Source organism: Lepidochelys kempii, chromosome 16 (genome assembly GCF_965140285.1).
Source record: "Lepidochelys kempii isolate rLepKem1 chromosome 16, rLepKem1.hap1, whole genome shotgun sequence".
NCBI lineage: Eukaryota > Metazoa > Chordata > Testudines > Cheloniidae > Lepidochelys > Lepidochelys kempii.
Genome location: NC_136395.1, coordinates 23894061 through 23909556, shown reverse-complemented (window position 1 = coordinate 23909556; position 15496 = coordinate 23894061). Strand labels below are relative to the sequence as shown.

Here is a 15496-nt window from a genome sequence, read left to right as displayed (position 1 = left end):
ACTAGCCTATCTTTACATAACTATTGTCATTCCTTCTTGACTGATCTTGAAATATATGTCATGACCAAGTGCTAGTTAAAGGATAAAATTGCTTGTCTGAGACAGTAGCATTCAAGTCTAAGCTACCATATTATTTTTATTTTGTTCTGATGAATCAAAAGGAATCTGAGACCATCTGGAATTAAGAGTAGGGTGACCATATTTCCCTATGCTGAATATGGGACACCCAGTAAAAGTACTCCTTCAAATGACTTCAGCGGCAATCAATCAGAACTATGCAGTACGAACGTTCAAATTAACATCAAGTTGACTGAGCCCCTGTTAAAAAGAAATACTGTATAGCTGGATCCTTTTTATTTACCTTCTTATCTTTAAGGCTTTAGGGTTCACACAGCGAGAGGTGACATACACACTTCCGTACATCTCTCTCACATGGGGGGTGACTGACCGACCCGCCCCACCCTGCCTGATGCTCTCTGCCCCCCATGCCTGGCTGAGCTCCGGGGATGGACCCGCCTCTCCTGGTACATGCTGCCACGTCTTCCCAAGGCAACATGTTGGGGGGGCCACGCAGGGTCACATGTTCCCCCTCCCCAAATTTCTGCTAGGGTTGATACCAGAATGTGGCCAGCAGCAGCCTTTCAGCACTGTGCAGGAGGAAAGGGACAGGAGCTGCTTCCAGCCACAGGAGCAAGGAAGGGATGACCTGGCCCAAGTCTTTGCAGAACTCATGTCTTCCCACCCTCTCTGCTCCCTGTGACTGGAAGCATCTTGTCCCTTCCTGACCGCACAGTGTCAATAGGCAGCTAACACCTCCAGGCTGCTGCTGGCCACCGACATAACCCTGCTGCCACCTGTCCCCCAACTACAGCGCAGGCAGGAATGGGTTAAGTCCTAAGGATGCGTTTTGCACCAGGGCCAAGGGAATCTGACTGTAGGGGCGGATGAAGAAGGTGCTAAGCCTCTGCCCAGGGGGCTGCTGTGGAGCCTGCAAGGTCAGGGTGTGAACAGACTGGAAATCACTTCCCGCCCCCGCCCGCCACTCCAGAGCTTAGGTGAGGGGCAGAGAGCCAGCGCTGTGTGGGGTTTTGGCACATGCAGAGCTTGGCTCCTCCTGGCCAGTGCCCTGAGCTGGAGGGTCTTGGGCTTTCCCAGGGTGCCGGCCCAGCCAGAGGCAGTGGTGGAAGGAAGGAGCTTGCCCGGCCAGGCTGTTGGTGAGTTGAGCGTTCTGACCAGGGGCTGATTCTCCACGCAGAACTGGGAGCAGGACGCACCCCGCTGGGGGGATATGGAGGAGCATTGGGAATGGGGCGGGAGTGAAGGGGCAAAGCAGGGAGAGGAGGGAAGCATGTAAAAGGCTGATGGGTGGGCAGCAGAGGTGACCAGCCACTGCACCAGCCCACACTCACAGCCACCGCAGCTTGCAGCGCCCAGCCAGTGCCGGCAGGAAATGGGATGCGGGGGCAGAGCCATGCTGGCCAAGAGCCAGCACGCAGCAGAGGCTACACTGAGGGACCAGCACAAGAAGCGGCCAGCTCCGCGTGCTGCAGCTTCGCCCCACCACCAGCCTTGCACACCAATCCTCATTGTCGACAACTGGACCCCGCCACTCATCACAGGTGGCTGGCGAGCAGGGATCCAGTCAGCAGCAAGACCCACCAGTAGTGATGGGGGAGGAGGGAGACAGAAAATACGAGACAGTTTGCCCATTTTTAAGAAAAGGTTGGGACACCTACAGGAGGGCTTAAATACAGGACTGTCCCTTTAAAAACGGGATGTCTGGTCACCTTTTCATCGGTGTCTATTTCTCCAGGCTATTTGTCAATGCAAAACCAGAACAATGCACCATGATTCTTTTGTATATATGTGTGACAGAGGCAGCTCTTCAGGGTAAGCGCATTCAGCTTGCTTTCTGAGTTTGGAATCAGCTAAAGTACAGCCATGACCTACTGCTTCCAATTGTTTCTGATCTCCCCTTTGTATGTCACTTTTGCCCTCCCATTCCTAGCGGTTGCCTCCTCTGCCTTGTGTCTGTACTAGCTATTCATAGCTGTGTCCTACTAACTATCCATCTGTGGTATTTATAACCATTTATCACCTTGGTATTTATCAGCTGACTACACTATTCTCCCCCACTACATGAACCCCCTTTATCATCACAATCTCTGAAGACCTTGGCCTTGCGCCAGTGTAAATATAAGAGAGAGATTAGTAATGTTTGTCGTCTGCTGGCCAAAAGACTCCTGTAGCCAATCAATAAATTTCAGTGACTGGAAACTCCACAGCACACTGAATACTGCTCATGCTAAAACATCTGTAACTAGGACAATGGTGTTATAGGGGGCAAGGTCAGAGGTTCAACTCCACAAAGCTGCATCGGTAATCCAACCTCTGGGCATCTTACTGCCTAGGCTGCACTTGTTCTCAACATTTCCCACTGTAACTCCTACTAGTTTCTGCACCACCTCAGGGATGACTCTAGCCCTAGCACACTGCTTGGGGCTGAGCAAGGAGCCTAGTTGTGCAACTGGCCCTCAGGGAAATGACCAACCAGGAGAAGGGTGTGCATAAAGCCCCTCTCCTTTCTTATACCAGCTGGAGTTAGGCAGCAGTTAACTGGAGGAAGCACATGCTACTCCTTTAAACACAGGAGCCTCCAGTGTTCCCTGTGGAATTTTGCCTGTCTTTGTTCTATATAGCCACAGTGTCCAAGACACAATCACTTGAGTGCTGCAGCCCCTCTTCCTTCCCTGTCTCCTCATGAGGCTGTGGCTGCAAAAGCCAAAATCCATAATGGGCATTACTTCAGGAAAATATGTCCACTTCCCAAAGCTCTTAATTCTTTGCCTGACATTGTACAACTGCATGTGCAAGACTTCACCAAACATGCTGCTCTGGGTTTCCTCCCGGATAGCTCAATTTCCTGCATGGTCATACAGTAGCATAAAGTATCATGTGATTCAGAGGATGTCCCTGTAAAGAGGATTTGATGACTTGTGAAAGAAATAGGGTTTAGATAGTTGGGCAAATTCCAGTAGTTCTGTGACTATATAACTTTTCTGCTGCCCAAGTCCCTGCAATAAATAATGAATCACCTACTCACCTCCCTCTTTTTAATTTTTTATTCTTCTCCCTTTTGGTAAAATCAGTGTTGTATTTTACAGTGAAATAAGAGAGGTTGCTAGAGAACAATCCAAGGTGATCCACTGGTGGTTCTGTGCATGCTACCTTTATAACACTTCCAGCCTGTTCATGCAGAGACAAGAAGCAGGAACAGAATATTAGATGCTGTTTGTTCTAGCTGCATGACTAATGTTAGTGATTATGTTTCAGGCTCTCCTGTGTATGTGTGTGAGAATAGGTACTTCAGGTAAGACTACAGAAGCATAGTCTGGTCTGTAGAACAGACGTTTGCTCCAGTATTCTGGTTCTCCACTGTTTTGTAGGGAGCTGTATGCGGGTTACTGCTGTCTGCTGCAGAGCTGGCTGTGTTTCACTGGTGCAATCTGTGAGTTATTTGAACTCCTTTGGCTGAAATTCAGCTCAGTGCTGTGGTCTAAAGTAGCACTTAGGTCTTGTGCTGACTCTCTGCACAGGGGGGAATGTTACCACTTTGTGATGAAACCACTATGTAAAATATTCTATTATCCTTTAAAAAGAACAGGAGTACTTGTGGCACCTTAGAGACTAACAAATTTATTTGAGCATAAGCTTTCGTGGGCTACTGATGCTGGCCTTTAACCTTCCTGTGCCTTATTCCACTGGGGGCAGGAGGGGTTATTCCTGGCAGTTGTGGAACGTATAAAGACATCTGAGAGGAGGTGCTGGCAGCTACCATCTTGGAATGGTTCCTTCTGAGGGGCCAGAACCTGTGGCCTCTTGTAAAGATTATGTTTTTCATAACAAAGCTTTTGGGATTTTCTTGTTACAGAAACATTGACCCCTGGAATGGATCTCTCAGGGGATGGTGGCTGCAGGGAAGGGATGAGACATAGCCCCTTTTACCATAGAGAGCACCCTCTCTCATTTAGAGCTCTGCAACATTTTCGTAAGAAAACCCCAAACTGTATGAAACTTGCCCACCTTGTGGTTATGCAAAAATAACTTGAGCCAGTCTCTCTGTGAATCACTTGAGTGACTTTGGTGCCATTTGTGGCTTCCCATCAAAGCTGAGTGAAATTCACCATTTGGCACAGTTTCCACATGACACTAGGAGAAACTTGGCAGAATCAACTTTCACTTTGAGTCTGGGGTTAGCATCCAAAATTCAAAGTGAAACTCAGGAGGTCAAATGCATCCCTCATGAAACTCAGCTGGAGAAAATAGATTTACACTAGGTTGAATTTAGGGCAGGGTGTCTGAGCCAACATGGATTGAAACCAAATCCCCATGACCCAAAACCAGCAAGTTTCATACAACTCTGTTCATACCTGGTACATGCAGCTTGTTATTTCTCCTTCTTTGGTCACTAGTTCTGAACTGAACAGCTCCCTAAAGAGACAGCCCCAGTAGAGGGCAGTCCTTCCCATAAGCTTGTTCACAAGTGAGACATTCCAATCCTAGCCTATGAAGCAAAAGTTAATTATAGTGGAAAGAGTTAGGTACGCTTTTAATTAAACAGATAAAATATTGCTGCATTAGACTGTGCAACATGTCTGTGTTTCTCTTTCTTCCAGGAAGACCCATTGATACCGAACTGGAACAGACGGAAGCATTCGTTTCCCAAATACTCTGTGTCCCGTCCAGTTCGAGATGCAGATGTTCCATATGGAGTTTCAAGGTCTGTTTCCTTGGCTGCGTTTTGAGGATGCTTCTGGGAACTTGTGTACAATGATGTATTTTTTGAGCCTGTCATTGACAAAGATGCCGAGTTACTTGACCTCACAAGATGATTTTGTTCAAGAATCTAGACATGGAGACAGTTAGCTTGCACATAGACAAGATGCAGATTTGCCTTGTTCCACACCCACCTTCTCCCACTTTCCCTTTTACTCTCCATGCCACTCCATGCTTGAAAAAGTTTCCTCTTTTGCAAGCACTAAGCACCCTACATTCTCCTTCAAATTCCTCCTTCAAGTCCTCTTACTCTGTGAATATTCATGACTTTGATTTCCTCACATCAGTCACGTCTCTGTGCCTATGTGTGGGAAGAAGCATGATCATGTAGACTGGGAGGGCAAAAAAAACATAGATTCTGTTCCTAGTTGTGCAAGGGTCCTCCTGTGCAACCTTGAGCAATGCACTTAACTTCTCTGTGCCTCTGTTTCCTCATCTGTAAAATAGGGATAATAACAGTAATTGCGAAGGGTGTTGTGGAGCTTATTTCAGTCGTGTTTGTAAAGCACTTGGAGATCCTTCTATGGAAAGCACTGTAGACGTGCCACTGAAATTTGAGTTGGATTATAAACTGCGGAGGGATGCACCCTTGTCTTTCTGTGTGTTTTGGAAAGTGCCACACGAACGTATAGGTGATCTATAAATAATAGTAATAATAAAGATCTAGTCCAACATTTTTAAAATTGTTGTCAGTGTCTCAGGTTTGGGAGCCCAACTTAACACTCTTTAAAGGAGCTGGATTTTCAGAAAGTGCTGAGCACCTGCCTCATGAAAATCAGGCAACAGTAAGGCATCTCACATTGGGCACCCCAAGTTAGCAGTCATGTTTGAAAATCTTGGCTCTATTCCTAAGTCCCCATTATTCACAGAACAATATATAGTTACCAGAGTGTGAGTGATCCTACAACATTGGAATCAAAGCATCTGGGTGTGGCATCTTCCAGAAGTTGGGGTTTGATTGAAGAAAGCAAGGAGAGGTGAGTGTGGGCTTGTCCACACTGGCAATTTACAGCGCTGCAACTTTCTCACTCGGGGTGTGAAAAAACACCCCCTGAGCACAGCAAGTTTCAGTGCTATAAAGCGCCAGCGTAGGCCGTGCTCCCAGCCCTGGTAGCTACACCCCTTATGGATGTGGGTTTTTCACAGCTGCGGCAGCTCTTTAGCGTTGCCAGTGTAGATAGCCCTTAGTCTTGCTTATATGCTTCAGCTGAGAAAAGTAAAGGGCAAGGAAATCAATTTGTGTGATTAGTGCATCAGTTAGTACTTTGCACACCGTGGGTGGTCTGCAGATAGCCAGGCTGAGAATCTGTAGTGAGCTGAGTTATTTACTGATGAACTGAGATCCCGGCGCTGTGATCCTACAGGAGTTGCTACCATAGGCTAACTGGACAATGTGTACATTCCTGATGGTCTGCACTCTGTCACTCACATAAACAGTCATTAGACACTTTGCTGCCCTGGGCAATATCCTGTTCTCCTTGTGTGGTAAAAACAGCCCTGCCGAGCAGACAGTAGAATCAGGTGGATTCACTTTAACTTCAGGTGTTTTTATTGAGCTTTAGTTAAAAATTAAACAATACACAAATGTTTATAAAAGAAACTCCTTCAAGAAATAATTCAGCATGCTTTGGATGACTGCAGGGGTCTTATACTGCTTAAAACAATTAGATGCATTTTAAGTGAGTTTACGCATGATTTCTCTCATAGTATCATTTTAAACCTTCTATTGAGAGCTGGATACACTGTTGCGTAGCTGTAATCTCAAAAAACCAATCCCAATGACATCAAAGCTACTCCAGTGGAAGAGAGATACAAGGCTGCAACATAGTTCTCTCTTCCTATTTCCATCAAGGAATACAAACTCATCTTTTAAGCATCCACTGATGCCTCCTTGAGGACAAGGGTGCTCCAGTCAGCTAAATATAAAGGGTCCCACTGGGTTTATTACCGCCTTCACCCTCTACCCCATTTGTTTTTTGTTGCTTCCCTTCAGTAAGGATTAATGGAGACATTATGTAAGAGAGTGGGAATGTCTTATCTGCTCGTTTCCTTTCTCCTGTAAATGTTTCCGCTAATCTGTCCCACCAAAGGCACTAAATTTACCTATATTAATGCAAAAAGAAAAGGAGGACTTGTGGCACCTTAGAGACTAACAAATTTATTTGAGCATAAGCTTTCGTGAGCTACAGCTTACTGAGCATAAGCTTTCGTGAGCAAAGTGAGCTGTAGCTCACGAAAGCTTATGCTCAAATAAATTTGTTAGTCTCTAAGGTGCCACAAGTCCTCCTTTTCTTTTTGCGAATACAGACTAACACAGCTGCTACTCTGAAACCTATATTAATGTAGGGTTCCACAGCAAACAATGAATTGTTGTCTATAGAGATGGAACGTTCGTATTTTGCCATCTGTTTCACAGTGAGACAATGTTAAATTTTAGTTTGTTTTTCCAAGTGTTACCTCTGGAGCTTTGGAAGAACTCTTTGACAGCCTGGCAGGTAGGCCTAGCCACATCCCCAGTGTTTCCTCCAAAGCAATTAGATACGAAATGAGCAGGTAAGAATTTTCCAGTCTGGATCAGGCCCTGTCTACATTAAGGAAATCCACACTGGTGTAAACACATTAATGTAGTTAACGTAACAACGTAATATAATGAAGAGTCCTTGTGGTACCTTACAGACAAACAAATTTCTTTCGACATAAGCTTTTGTGGGCTAAAACCCATTTCGTCAGCTGCATGGAGTGGAAAATACAGCAGAGAGATATAAATACACAGCATATGAAAAGATGGGAGTTGCCTTACCAAGTGGGGGGGCAATGCTAATGAGCCAATTCAATTAAGGTGGAAGTTGGCTATTCTCAACTGTTGAGAAGAAGGGGTGGAAATCACTTTTGTAGTGCTAATGAGGCCAATGTAATCAAGATAGCCCATTTCAAACAGTTAACAAGAAGGTGTGAGTATCAGCAGGAGGGTATTAGTTTTTGTAGTGATCCATCCACTCCCAGTCTTTATTCAGGCCTAATTTGATGGTGTTCAGTTTGCAAATTAATTCCAGTTCTGCAGTTTCTTGTTAGAGTCTGTAGTTGCAGCAGCAAAAATCCCTAATGTAGATGGGCTGTACCAGTGTAAAGCATGGCGTAATCTAGTGAGAGACCAAAGTAAACTGCACTGGGTAAGCCCAGCTTTATGCCAGTTTGGTATGTCTACATTAGATGTTTGCACTGAAGTAGTGACAGCAATACAGTTACATTGTTGTGGATTTCCTTAGAGTAGACAGGGCTTGAATAATCAGGATGCTTAAAACCAGAGAGGCGAGCTGGGTACTCTTCTCAGTTAATTTTTGTCCTGCTGTAGCGTAGTTTGCAAAAATTAATGAGCAAATCATGACAAGGAGGCACATTTTAGTCTTTGGACTGTCTCTTGTCTAAGATGACTCCTTGGTTTGTATCATGGAAACTGCTTTAGTGAATGACAAAAACAAGATCAGCATGGGACACTTCTTACGTTTTTTGACAAGCGCCAAAGTGATGTTCCCAAACAGCTGGTCCTTAAATTAATTTCTTCACTAGTAAACTGAGGATAATAGTATGTCACAGGAAATATAAACTGGAAAAATACAGAGGTAGAGTGTGGATCAAGGGAAAAATATTGATTCCCAACGTCTGTGCCAGAGCACAATCCACCTTCCATTGAAGTTAGTGGAAATCTTTCCATCTACTTCAATCAAAGTGGGACCAGGTCCGCAGTGTGTAAATGTAACATACAAAAGGTAAAACCACCAGTAAGTACAGTGAGAGGTATGACAACAAAAGCAACCTAAAAGAATGCATCTGAGACCAGACATGGGATGGTGGCAAAGCTGTCACTTTGCTCTGGATTGGTATCCAATAATACTTTACTCTTTTAGAGCACTTTTAATTTGAAAATCACAAAGCACAGTGCGAACATTATAGTTAAGCCCCATGACACTTCTGGAAAGTAGGTATAAAATTATTAGTACCCCTATTGTATAAGTGGGTAAAGCTAGTCAAAAAGGTGATGTACTCAAAGTTAAGGAACAACTCAGTGGCAGAACAGGAAATACAGTCAAGAATCTTGACTTTGAGTCCTCAGCTGTAACTACTGGAAGTATTGCGTCTCATTGAGAGACTGACCTTACTTTATTAATTTAGAGGTTTTTTTCTAGTTTTAACAATTTTTCAGGGTCCCTCCCACCGCATACCTACATTTTCAGTCATTTTATTTAAAACTATCTATGCACTGAATGGGCATCCAGATCCCATTCATTTTGTGTCTGTATTCAAACTGGGTCTCTTAGCCCAGAAAATGTTGTAGATACTTGAAGTAAAATTTTCAAAAGCACCTAAAAGTGACTTATAAGCCTAAATTCCATTTTCAAAAGTAATTTAGGCACTTAGGAACCTATGGGTAATTGAAAGTCTTAAGTAGTTTAAGTGCTAATAGAAATTTTACCCTTAATCAAAATATGTCACTGCATTACATTTTCCCATTAGATATAAAATTGATAAGCCACCCTATATAGTAATACACTGCCCCTGCAAAGCCAACATCAGTGTAATGGGTCTATAATATAGTCAAGCTTCAAATCTTAATCTCTTTGTGAGCCACATCCTGTTTTCGGTTAACTGATCTCATGTGGGGGAAATTTACCAGAGGAAATATCTCAAGTTTGGAAAGTACCAAAAACTTATCTTTAGTTTCTTTGTGTAATTCAGTGCCTTTTAAGATAAAGGTGTAATATTTTACAGACCATGAAGGCGAAAGAGAGGGAATAGGCTCACTTAACATACAGCAGAGACATACAGTAGTGTTAGCACATTGAGTTTTTTTGTCTCTCTCTCATTCAGAAACTGAAATTGACCCAACTGTATTATGGTCTCCCCTCTGAAACCATTAACTTCTATTTCTTTGCACTCCCACTTAAAAATGGCCACACTCAGACGTATTTTCTTTAAAAAGTAATTCATACCCTGGCTGAGAATTTCTGCGTCATATTTCAACCCAATGTGAATTTTATGGTCCTAGTTCTAAAACTATGAAAACAGAGGTTTATAATGGAAACATTGACTGATCTTTGCCACTAGCCATTCACACCACTCAAGTTCTGGTTGTGTCAGTGTTTCCATATTTAATTTTGGTAACATAAAGGCCAGTGCTATGGTATGCAATGCTGTCTATCTTGCAGTCAGAAAACAGAACATCTATGAATAAGCTTGCACCACATTGAAGCGGGAAGCATAGATTGAATGGTATTAGGGGCCAATTCTGCAATTGTTTCTCAACCTAAACTCCCATTCACTTAAGTGGCCCTTATTTTTAAGGCCATCAGTTTAAACATTAACCTAGTGTTGCCACTTTCACATTTGCACCATCAAATATCTTATTAAAATTAGAAGCCTGATTTTTAAAAGGTTACACATGCAATTACCATGACTGCATGCACAAATCAGGTAATTGCATACCCACGTTGTTATAATTAGCCATTTGCATGTGCAACGATAGTAATTAATATTAATACTTAGCTTGTATGTAGCACCTTTCATGCACAGATCTGAGTGATTTGCCTGGCATCATACAAGGAAGCTATGGCAGCAGCTGGATTAGAATCCAGAAGTTCTGACCCCCAGTCTGCTGCTCTAATTATAAGACTACACTGTGTGATGTTTACATTTACGTAGCTTTGTAACCCCAATCCCCTTTTCCTCATTCTTGTTTTTATTCAGCTGGTAATATTTTCTGACAAAGCAAAGGACCAAATTCTGCTCTTGGTGACGCTCCTGAAACCCCATTGACTCCAGTAAGATTGTATGGGTATAACTGAGAGAGGGATTTGGTCCAAGAAGGAGATTTTTAATGAACAAAATTAAAGGGCTGGGAACATAAATATGGGAAACCTCTCTTGGAACAACTGCTTGAACTCCTAAAAGAATTTGACCCTTCTCTCTGAAAATACCAGCCACCACAAAATGCTAGTTATTCATCTCTAAATTCCATGAGTAGATTAGCTGACAGCTGTGATTTGAAAACAGTCTTGGGCCACAAAACAAAACGAGCTAAAATGTTTTCTGTTACAGATAACAGAGTTTGAAATGGTAAAGAAAACTGAGCAGCTGCCCATCTATTATGTTACATAAAGAGACCCTGTCCCTTTTGTAGCAGGTTTTCAGTTTGTGTTTAATACTTCCTGTCGTTTTCAACTGACCTCTCAGAAGCCTGAAAATAAAATTTGTTTCCAACAATTTCATCCAAACATTTCCTGCTCTATCTTTCTTAAAACAATCATGGTTTCTATAGGCTGTGTTGTGCAAACACTACCAGGAGCAGTGCTTATAGAGTACAATACTCAGTAGTGGGTGCTTGCAAAAATGGTCCTATTGTGAGTGCATGAGCACAGAGCATCACAGCTTTGGGTAGAGAATAAATACTGTAAGTCATAATAAAAAGTGGCTATCTTTTTAGATATAGTTCTCTCCAACTGTGTTTGATTTTTAAACTAAACTACTCTTTTGAAATCTAGATAACATATCTCCCAAATGATGACAAATACTATTTTTTCCTATATTACTTGACATTGTCTATTTAAGACAGGGAGGTGGGAGTTTAATGGAAAGATTTTTGGGAATCTTTTCTCTTGCCTGTACCACAGATGTGATAGAACACTTGAAAAAAGAACATTACTATATTGTGCAGGCAACCAAAGAGCTGAGTCACACAACAGCCATGTGAGTGGAGTTGATGAATATTTCTGAGCTCTTCATAAAACACATTAATAGAACTGTTTTATCACGTGGGGTGGGGGGAAGGTGAGAGGCAGGAAGTTCAAGATCTTACCTAAATGTTTCTTTCAGCCTTTCTATAAAGCAGTACAGAAAATACAAGCAGAATCAAAGAAGTACTTTTGGGCAGGACTGGGCTAGATGGACCACTGGTCTGATGCATTACTTGCACCTTTCTCTGTAAGGGTCCAGTCCTGCTAAGTATGGAGTGCCCTCAACTCCCACTTCGATTGTTCTCTCAACTTGTCCTCAGGGGGCGGGGGAAGAGAACTCCCTTCTTATGAAGAAACCTTCCGAGGTACGTGGTCTAAATGAAATCACTGAAAAGAATCTGGGGACTCTAGTGCAGTACAAACTGAGAGGCAAAAATAGGAGGCAGTTGCAAAAAAGGCTAGTGTCATTCAGGTGTATTCAAAGGCATGTCATATGTAAGACAGTAGGTAATTGTCCTGCTCTGCTCAACACTGGTGAGGTCTCAGCTGGAGTACTGTGTCCAATTCTGGGTGCTGCACTTTAGGAACGATGGGGACAAGTTGGAGAGAGTCCAGGGGAGAGGAACAAAAACAATAAAAGCTTCAGAAAACCTGATCTATGAGGAAAAATGGTAAAGGAAAAAAACTGGGCATGTTTAGTTTTGAGAAAACATGACCCAGGGAGGACACGAGTGTCTTCAAATATGCTCAGGGTTGTTATAAGGAGGTTGGTGATTAATTGCCATGTCTGCTGGAGGTAGGACAAGAAGCAATGGGCTTAATATGCAGCAAGGAAGATTTAAGCTAGATATTAGCAAGAGTGTTCTATCTAGAAGTTGTTTGTAGTGTTGGAGCCCTGTTGGTCCAAGGATATTAAAAAGACAAGGTGAGTAAGGTAATGTATTTTATCTTATAACTATAAGGGCAGTTAAGTTCTGGAATAGGCTCCAAGGGAGGTTGTGGAGGATTTTAAGAATAAGTTAGACAAACACAGGTCAGAGATGGTCCCTGTGAGCTCCCCCAGGCCCCTCACACACTGCAGATCTATGTGAGCCCTCGCCCCCCCACCGGAGATCCCTGTGAGGTTCACCCACCCACCTACACTGCCATCCACAAACACTGGGGATCCCTGTGACCTTCACCCACCCCCACACACTGCCATCCACACATTGGAGATCCCCTGTGCGCTCCTCCATCCCCCACACAGACATTGTGGATCCCCTGTGAACTCCCCAGGTGCTCCCCCAGCCTCCCCCCACAAACACTGGGGATCCCTGTGAACTCTCCCAGCACCCCCACATACTGCAGATCTATGTGAGGTCCCCCCCACGGAGATCCGGCTGAGGTTCATCCACCCACCCACGCTGCCACGCAGACACATTGGAGATTCCCTGTGAGCTACCCCCAGCCATCCACAAACATTGGGGATCCCTGTGACCTCCCCCAGCCATCCACACACATTGGGGATTCCTGTGAAGTTCACCCACCCCCACACGCTGCCATCCACACACACTGGAGATCCCCTATGCATTTCTCCAGTCCCCACACAAACACTGCGGATCCCCTGTGAGCTCCCCAGGCCCCTCCCCACTGGGGAACCCTCTGAACTCCCCCAGCCCCCCACACACTGGGGATCCCTGTGAGCTCCCCCAACCCCTCCCCACCTTGGGGATCCTTGTGAGCACCCCCAAACCCTCCACCCACATTGGGGATCCCTGTGAGCCTCCCCAGCCCCCCACCATTACACACACCGGGGATCCCTGTGAGCTCCCCCAGCCCCCACACCGGGGATCCCTGTGAGGCCCCCCACCACCACACCGGGAATCCCTGTGAGCCCCCCCCAGCCCCCACTGGGGATCCCTGTGAGCTCCCCCAGCCCCCACACCAGGACTCCCCCCCCAGGATCCCTGAGAGCTCCCCAGCGCCCCCTCCCCCCCCCCCGGCGATCCCTATGACTCCCCCCCGCCCCCCGGGGATTTCAGGCCCTGGCTCTGGTTTCTCTTTGTGGTTGAACAAAGAGCCGGCCTCGGCCTCGGCCTCTTGCTGCCGCCAGCTCCGACCCCGGGCTGCCGGGGGAGGGAAGTGCCGCAGCGGCAGGCGGCAGCTCAGACCGGGCCCCGGCCAGGGACAGCTGCGTGGCGGGCGGGCTCCCTGCAGCAGCCTGGGGCTCAGGTAAGGTGGCGGCCGGGCCGGGATCCCCGCCCCCTCCAGGCTGGGCTTGGGCGAGCGGGACTGCCTTGACCCCCCCCCACCCCCCAGGTCAGGGACCCCAGGGCCTCGCAGCCGAGCGCGGGCCAGAAATCTCGCCCCCCCGATCTCCCCCATCGCGGGTCAGAGACCTCAGGACCCCCCGCTGTGCTCCCCCCGCCCCCCCCCGGGCATGGGCCACCTCGACCCCCTGAGCCCCCACCACAGCCCATCCTGCTTCCCCAGCGCTCGGCCTCAGCCCTGCTGGGCCTGAGCTGGTTTGGGTTTAGCGGGCACGGGCCGGGGGGTGTCGGTGGCCTGCGATATCCGGGAGGCCAGGCTAGGTCTGGAGATCCCATTCCCTTCTGGCCTTCCGCTCTGTCGTCCCCCCTGGAAACACGTGTCTTCCGATAGGTCATTGCACAGAGAGAGAGGGAGAGCTGGCTTCCTCCTTACACTAAAGTCAGTAGGGGGTTTTTCAGGCCCACCGACTGAAATAATCCAGCCCATTCCCTATCAGGGAAAAGCCTTGTGCAGAACTTGTAAAGCCACCTTTATAGCATGTATAGGAGCCAATAATGGTTTCGGTTATACGTTCTTTAGGTAGTGCCTTTATCATATGAGACCCTGGGGGGAGGGAAATCGATGGAGGCTTTGGCCAACCACCCAATAATAATGTAGCTGGTATCCAGCAAAGGCAAGCCATTGACTTGGAGGTATTTGAGAATGTAGCTAGCTGGCCTCCTTAGTAGTAGGTTCCAAAAACATCTTGGCTGAGTTAAACACTCCTGAATGCCCCTGTGTATTTTCTGACCACTGTTGGTGCAAGAATCTTCTTCTCTGCAGTTTCTACTATCTGGAACACCCTTCTTTTATTTCTCGAGCTTGTTGACTTTTCATCTTATTTCAAATCTTAACTGAAAATAACTTTTTGATGCCTAGGCCTGTTAGAATCTCCCTCCCTCTCTTAGGAGTTTTGTATTAATCTTTACTGATGTAACACATTTAGGGATACAATATGTATGCAAGGTACCACAGAGAAAAGAAAACAGTATAATCTTACAGCTGTTTACACAAGCAAAAGTCCCACTGAAGTCAGTGGAGACTTTCCTGCACAAGAATTACAGGATATCTAATCTAGGGCACTGATCACCACAGAAAAATGTGCAGCATGTCTAGAAGATGGCCTTATAATTGTACAGTATTATATTCCTCTAGGTTCCTGGCTGATCAGAGCCTGTGTGGGTTTTTAGGGCAGGAAAAAATTGCATTCTGTTCTCTGAGCTAACATGAACATTGATTCTGTTTTTTCAGATTATTAGTTAATAACAGTTTTCTGCTAATGTCACCATTGGTACCAGGACGGGTACTTCTGTGTTAGTGCTGTCATGAGAAAAATGTGATTCATAAGGGTACAATTATGAATTATATTTGTTCAGGTTCTATATGTAATAAAACCCTGAATTTTCCAAATGGTTCTTGAGTCCTCCAGAGGCAGTGTTGGCCTGATTTTCACAGTGTCCATTAACTACAGAGGGAGAGCTGGAGGTGCTCAGCAAATCAGGCCCTATGTGTCTAGTGGCTAGAGCATGTCATTAGTTAGTGGACTTGTATTTTCCTGGCTTTGCCTCTATCTTCCTTTGTGACTGTGGGAAAGTCACTACACCTCTCTGTTCTGGAGTTTCCACATCTGTAAAATGCAATCA

At 45.4% G+C, this 15496-nt stretch overlaps 1 protein-coding gene across 3 annotated transcripts in view; it reads left to right on the top strand.

Moving 5' to 3' along the window:
- Positions 1 to 15496, top strand: part of TRAF1 (TNF receptor associated factor 1) — a 64594-nt gene that overhangs the window by 17528 nt on the left and 31570 nt on the right. For all 3 annotated transcript variants that reach the window (XM_073314966.2, XM_073314965.2, XM_073314970.2), the window contains one exon: positions 4677 to 4780. In XM_073314966.2, coding sequence (XP_073171067.1) covers positions 4677 to 4780 — 104 coding nt within the window. The remainder of the gene's footprint in view (positions 1 to 4676; positions 4781 to 15496) is intronic.